Raw genomic sequence first — 7752 nt, forward strand, 5'->3', positions numbered from 1 at the left:
ACTCACAAAAGAACGTATGAATTAATTTAGATGGAAGACAATGAAAGCATAACTGATTTTTCACCAGGGTTACAAAACGGGTGAATCAAATCAAGGTATATGGAGAAGTGTTAACATCAAGATCAATTGTTTCAAAGATCTTGAGGTCGTTGTCTCCAAAGTTCGACACATGGTCGTAGCCATGAAAGAGTCGAAAGACTTGTCAACATTGACAAATGAAGAGCTTCAAGGGACGCTTGAATCTCATGAACAAAGAATGATTGTAAGAGCTGCAGGTAAGTCGAAGAGTGATGTGGCTTTGTAGGCACAATCAATAAGAGAGAATAAAGCTAAAGGGAGTTGGTTTGACAACAAAGGTAGAGGAGACTACAATAATTCGAATGGTCGAAATCATCAAGAAGGAGGTTGGTCGAATTAGAGAAAGCCATCATACCAAACCAACCAAAAAGGTGTTACTGCAGGTAGAGGAAGTGGTGGTGGTAAAAAACTTGACAAAAGTCACATTCAGTGTTTCAACTGTCAGAAGTATGGTCACTACTCTAGTGGTTGTCTTGAAAAACAAAAGAATAGATGCAAAGTTTACAAAGCATAAAGAAGAAGAGATGTTGTTGATGGTCACAATAAGAGATGAAGAAAGACTCCAGGATCAATGGTACTTGGACTCAGGATGCTCATCACACATGAATGGTAGGAAAGATTGGTTTGTCAACATGAAACCCTCAATGAAGAACATGGTAAAATATTTAAATGACAATACTCTAGCAGCTGAAGGTATTGGTGGTGTTCTTATTATAAGAAAAGATGGTAAAAGGTCAGTAATTTCCAATGTATTGTATATACCAGGCATGAAAAGTAATTTTCTTAACATAGGGTAGTTGGTCGAAAAGAGATACAAAGTGTCGATTGAAGACAAGATGATGAGAGTTCTCAACTCAGGTGGAAGGTTAATCTTGAAGGCTCATATGTCTCATAATAGAACCTTCAAGATTGAACTTAATGTGATAGAGCACAAGTGCCTTGCAACTGCAGCTAGCAAGGATGAATTGATATGGCATTATAGACTCGGTTATCTCAACTTCAAAGACATCAGAGATCTGAAGAGAAGAAATATGGTTTCAGGGTTACCATAAATTAACATTCCAAATGAAGTATATGAGGAATGTGTGCAGGCGAAGCAGCACAAGAACAACTTCAGGAAGGATGCATGAAGCAAGTCGAAGGTAATCCTTGAAGTCATATACTCTGATATGTGTGGTCCTATCTAGGTGGATTTGATTGGAGGTAAAATATACTTTGTCACATTCATAGATGATTCCAGTCGAGGTATTTGCCAAGTTTAAATCTATGGTCGAAAGACAAAGTGGTCGAAAGCTTAAGATTTTGAGGAATGATGGTGATGAAGAATATGTGTCAAAATATTTTGACATGTTATGTGAGAAATAATGGATTGTGCATGAGATGGTGTCACCCTACACTCTGCAGCATAATGGAATTGCAGAATGGAAGAATAGAACCATCATGAATATGGTGAGAAGTATGTTGAAAGGAAAACATCTACCCAAAGAACTATGGGAAGAAGATGTGTCAACAACGACATATATTTTGAATAGATGTCCGATAAAGAAGTTAGATGGAATCACGACAGAAGAATGTTGGTCTTGTGTCAAGCCTAGCTTGATTTTTTCTGAAAGTATTTGGATCTATAGCACATAGACATGGGCCAGATCAGTTGAGAATAAAACTTGATTACAAGTCGAGTCAGATGATCCTAATAGGGTATCATTCGATTGGAGGTTACAAGTTGTTCGACCCAGTGAACAAGAAAGTAGTGATAAGCAGAGACGTGATCATAAATGAGCTTAAGGAATGAGATTGGACTGAAAATAGAAAGAAGGATTCAGTGAGAATCTTATGGGAAGAACCAACAAGTGAAGTCGAAAGAGAAGTTCGACAAGAAGAAGTCTGAGGACAAGCAAGCCCAAGCAGACCTCAAAGGGAAAGATACATGCCTGCAAGGTTGCAAGAATGTGTGATTACATCAAATGATGTGGTCGATGATAAAGGTGAGTTGGTACACTATGTTTTCTATGCATATCTCAAACTAGTCAATATAGCTAAAGCATTGAAGTACTCGAAGTGGGTGAAAGCCATGAATGAAGAACTGGAGTTCATCGAAGTCAACAACACTTGGTCACTTGTCAAATTGCCTCAAAGGCAAGAAGGAAATCAATGTGAATTGGATATACAAGGTGAAGTTGAATCCAAAAGGTGAAATAACTCGGCACAAGGCAAGACTTGTAGCAAAAGGATTTCTTCAGAAGGAAGGAATCGACTTCGATGAAGTTTTTGCACCTGTGGCTAGGATCGAAATAATCAGGTTGGTTATTGGTCTAGCAACCAAGAGAAATTGACACATATGCCAGATGGATGTAAAATGTGCATTCCTGAATGACCCCTTATATGAAGAAGTGTATGTTACACAACCAGCTGGGTTTGTGAAACATGGCGAAGAAAGGAGGGTATACAAACTGCATAAAGCCTTGTATGGGATTAAGCAAGCTCCAATAGCTTGGAATAAGAAGATATATAGCTTTCTAAGGGAGAAGGAATTTGTGAAGTAAACAACTAAGAATGAATTATATGTAAGAAGAAGCAATAGTGAGTTTCTTATACCATGTCTCTATGTCGATAATTTGTTGATATCGGGAAGTTGTAACAAGGAGATCGAAGATTTCAAACATGAACTAAGTGAGGAGTTTGAAATGTCAGACTTGAGAAATCTCTCATATTTCCTTGACATCAAATTCTACAAGAGAAGTAGAGGCTTGGTGATGCACCAAAGAAGATATGCATGTGAAACACTAAAGAGATTTGAGATGCAAAATTGCAACCCAACTTCGACTCCAGCTTATCCCATATTCCAACTGTCGAAAGACACAGAGGAAAATGATGTTGATCCAATGCAATATAGAAGACTCATTGGATTACTTCGATACCTTTGTCACACAAGGTCTGATCTAGCTTACAATGTAGGTATGATGAGTAGATTCATGTAGAAACCAAATATATCACACCTAGCAGCGATGAAGAGGATACTAAGGTATCTTAAAGGAACTCTCGACTATGGAATATTTTTTTCCTGCAGCTAACGAAGGAAAAAATGCAAGCTAGTGGGATAAACAGACTCAGGTTGGTGTAGTGATGTTGAGGATAAAAAATCCACAGTTGGTTATGTGTTTATGCTAGGTGGCGCACCAGTTGGTTGAAGTTCAAGAAAGGAACCAGTAGTGACAATATCGTCGTGTGAAATAGAGTACATAATTGTTTCTCTTTGTGCATGTCAAGCAACATGGATGGTGAATTTGGTCGAAGAGATTACATGGAAGAATCATGGAGCGATTACCATAAAGATCGACAACATGTCTGCTATCATCTGGCGAAGAATCCGATAGCACATGGACGAAGTAAGCACATCGAAATGAGGTTCCATTATCTTCGAGAGCAAGTAGAAGAAGCGAAGCTGAGCTTGGAACACTGCAGAATTGAGAATCAGATTGCAGACATCATGACGAAAGGAGTATGGGTCGAAGTATTCAAGAAGTTGAGATCTATGATGAATTTAGATAGTTTATGAATTAAGTGGTGTATTGAATTGTAATTCTTTGTGTTAAATCAGGTTGTTCGACAAAAGTAAGAAAGTGTCGAATCACCTAGGTGTCGAAATGTCGAAGAATATCTTGACAATAATGTTAGACTTAACTTTATTTGTTTGTTTAACTGAGTTAGTTAGGTTAGTTTGGATCTTGCTTGAGGAGAAAGCAAACCCAAAGTATATAAATAGAGAGTAACCTCTATTATTGTAAATAACTTAAATTTTGCAGTTGCAAAAGAATAAACAATCACAATTTGTGAGCTGATAGTTACTCTGCAATTTCTTCTTCTTCTTCCTTATTCGAAAACGCTGATCTATCTTTCTTCCCCAATTCAATTTTCTTTTCTTATTTTCATCATTATTGTGCAACGATACAATCTTGCAACAAAGATTGGTTAATTCACTCGAGTGAAGAACAAGAAGAGAATTCGATCAATTGATTGAATCTTATTCATCAAGATTGATTCAGAATTATTTAAAATCTTGAGTTTAATTCCAAAAATAGTATTATTTTGAGTATAAACTTTGTAACAGAACAATTCTGAATAAATAGTTTATGGACACATTATTTTAAATGTAAATATGCATATAAACTCAAATATAACCGAATTATACTTTGTTTTGATTGGGATCTACCACTCTTATTGATTAATCAAAACTTCACTAAATATAACCTTAATAAGGCCAAGCCATGCTGAATGTTGGATCTTAATCTGCTTCCCACTGCCTTTCTTTATTGTTGGCATACTATTATTTGCCACAATCATTATAATTATGACAAAAATCAATTAAATCACATGAAAATCCATACATAGTTGTTTCGGTTTTCTTATATATTATGGCTTTTTTATTCGTTAAGATACATAGAGTGTCTTTTCCTAAACAACTAATAAAATACTATTGAAATAGTAATGACAAACAAATACCAATAATGTCTGTTTAATTATCATAAATCGGATATATATTATATACTCACCTAATAAAATATGAGCATATACATCCATAGGGGAGCCAATTTAAAGACAACATCAAAATTTGTTGATTATAAATTATAATTGCATTAAGCATTGAAAAATCTGTTAACATGAAACAAAACCATAATATTATTACTAAACAATATTTGAAATCTCTAATTGGACTCACATTTCGAACTTCACATGCTATGTCTGAAAACAAAATATTCAAATTGTCATTTAGTTCTATCATTTCATGTGCATAAAATAGAGAAATAGTTGAATAAAATCATTTTTACAACAAACATAATCCTAAGTAGACCCCAAGAATGTACATGCACATTCACATAAACACACAGTATAGTCAAAGTAATGGGTCGATTATGTGGCCCTATGAACAAGTAATACCAAAAAGCAAAAGTTTAATTTTTTTCTGCACATTTTTCGTTGTGAAGAAGCATATAGCTCGTGGATGCAGTTTATTGAGACTAGAAGCAATGTAAAAGAACAATTCAGAATGGGGCACATAACTTCTCCTATTCCATTATATATAAAAAAACATGTCATGTGTGTGTGCTTATTGTTATAACCTATGGTTCACTTCACCCACATGATCATGTTCAAAAGTAGTCCAAAAGGAATTAAAGTTTTTTCTTTTCTTTTGATTGTATAAATAAATAAATGATACAGTTTTGTATATAATGTGTTTTGAACGCGTCTTTAAAATGAATCACTAAAGCAAGTTGCTTGCATCAAAAGTCATAAATTAATACTAATTGACGTTGAATTTAATAGAAAAAATTACTATTTGACCATTTACGATTGGAAGAGAGTTAAAATTATTTGATATTAGAATTGATTTTAGAATCAGATTAATGGGTCTAATAAATCGGAGTGGTAAAAAAAATCAGAAGTGGAATTTTATTTCTATAGTTTAATACATATGCTAGTTAATCAAAATTAATTTCATTTTTGTACATCATAGAAAGTAGGGATAATTTATTTATCTAAGTTTCATAAGAAGTAGAAGCATATAATACCAAACTTAAAACAGTAAAAGAAGGAAAACCCTCCTTTTGTAGATGGGCCAGACAAAAGACACACTTTTCAATGGTTCAAGTTTCCACAATCTGACACCTTGGCATGTAGTAAAGGGTTTCATAGATCCTCTTATTAGAAAAAAAAATAGTACTATAGTAACAAAAACTAAATAAATCAATGGAAACACATATCACAGATATTGATTGATCTCGACGGTTTGATCTAAATTGATGGTGAAGATGATTTAGTATTAATTTAGTGGAGGTGTAATATAAGTATAATCTATGAGGTTTGATCTCGAATCAATAGTAAAAAATGTGTAATTCCATTTGATGAAAATGTAATTTAAGAAATTTGATTTCGAATTAATGGTCAAAATGTGTAACCGCATCAGATGAATTTATGTTTTATCTAGAATCAATGGTCAAATTTAAATACATTGTATAAGTGTATCATTATAGGTTTGAATTAAAATTCTAAAAATTCATTATAGCATTGATGACCATATGTTGCTTTTATTATTATTATTTTTTTCTGACTTTGATATGTAAATTATATAACATAAAGAAAAATATTTATAAAATAGAAATAACAACCTTTGCTTCAATAATACATATAATAATCTCACATATGTAGAAATTCACAAAAGAGAGACCAAAAATTGTCATTTCTCTTTATGAATATTTTCTACAGTATATATATATATATATATAATCTTAATTTCGTCACAGTCAGTAATAATAGCTTCAAGAACTATCACTCTATGAAAGCAAATATGAATTTATGAAGAAAAAAAAGAATATGAATAATTTTGTCTTGAATTTCTCTTAGTAGAAGCTCCACAAGTTAATGTCACCTTCTTCATACCAGTCATCAACAAGTACTTGAGTAGAATCGATATCAAACAAAGAACCATTTAGCATTTGATCAAAATGTTGTGGAGATTCTAACCCATCAAAACCATACCAACAATCCATCATATTCATAGCCATTGATTCACTTGTTGCTTGATGATCATTCGTGTAGGCCCCAAAAGATGAAAAAAGTGAAACATCATCATCAATTTGATCAGAAGGAGAACATGACATTGATGGAGATGAAACCAATGAAGATGGTGAAATTGGATTAGGTGGAGATGTTGGGGAGGTGCTAATAACAATTTCATTGTTTTTACTATCAACACCACCACAAGCAGCTGTCGCCGCTGCAGATGCAGCATCTGCAGCCGCCGCAGCTGCAGCTACTCTTTGGATTGATTTAGGTGACATAGCAATGTTGTCTTGAGGAATGAAATGTGAAGAGTTCTCTAAAGGGAAATTAAGATTTGAAGCTGATGAACCTTTAAGACATAAAAGTGCTGCATCATAGGCTCTAGCTGCAGCTTCAGCGGTTGAATAAGAACCTAACCATATTCTTGTTTTCTGATTTGGTGCTCTAATTTCTGATACCCAAGAACCCCAACTCCTCATTCTAACTCCTTTGTACTTTTTCTTCATCTCATTTGATGCATTTGTTGATGTTGATGAAGATGATGATGTTAATGTTTTTTGTTGCATTGGTTTTGATTTTTCTTTGTTGATCTTGTTGATCTCTGTCTTAACCATGATGCAAAAATGTTTGTTTGATGAAAAGGGTGTTTTGTTGGTGTTTTGAAAGTGGAGAGTGATGAATGATGTAGATTGGTACTGAAATTGGGGAAGTAGAGAAGGTGTATTTATAGATTGAGACTTTTTTATTTTAAGATATGAAATAAAAAATCTGATATAGTCAAAATATGTGATGGTTGCCAGATGGATTATAGTTCATCTGAATTTAATGAGTATAGAACCATAATCTTTTCTTTGTCCATTATCATAAGGAAGCTTCCTTCTATATACTTTTATATGATATGATATATAAATATATTATAGAATAATAAAAATATATTTTTGGTTCTTCTAAAATTATTAAGTTTAGTTTTTGTTGTCTCCATAAGAAAATTGTATTTTTTAATTATTAAAAGTTAAATTATGTTTTAGAAAATAGTATTTTACAAAATCATAAAATCTTTCTATAAAAAAAATTAAAATTCTTTATTATAATGCATTAATTATAAGTCTTTTATAA

The 7752-nt window shown here is 33.2% G+C and overlaps 1 protein-coding gene across 1 annotated transcript; it reads right to left on the reverse strand.

The window, feature by feature from the left end:
- Positions 1–6391: 6391 nt before the first annotated feature.
- On the reverse strand, positions 6392–7375 carry LOC127118908 (ethylene-responsive transcription factor ERF014). The gene has a single exon (XM_051049146.1). The coding sequence runs from the start codon at positions 7248–7250 to the stop codon at positions 6474–6476; it is 777 nt and encodes a 258-aa protein (XP_050905103.1). The 5' UTR covers positions 7251–7375; the 3' UTR covers positions 6392–6473.
- Between the last annotated feature and the right edge of the window lie 377 nt (positions 7376–7752).

This window comes from Lathyrus oleraceus, chromosome 2 (genome assembly GCF_024323335.1).
Source record: "Lathyrus oleraceus cultivar Zhongwan6 chromosome 2, CAAS_Psat_ZW6_1.0, whole genome shotgun sequence".
Classification (NCBI taxonomy): Eukaryota; Viridiplantae; Streptophyta; class Magnoliopsida; order Fabales; family Fabaceae; genus Lathyrus; species Lathyrus oleraceus.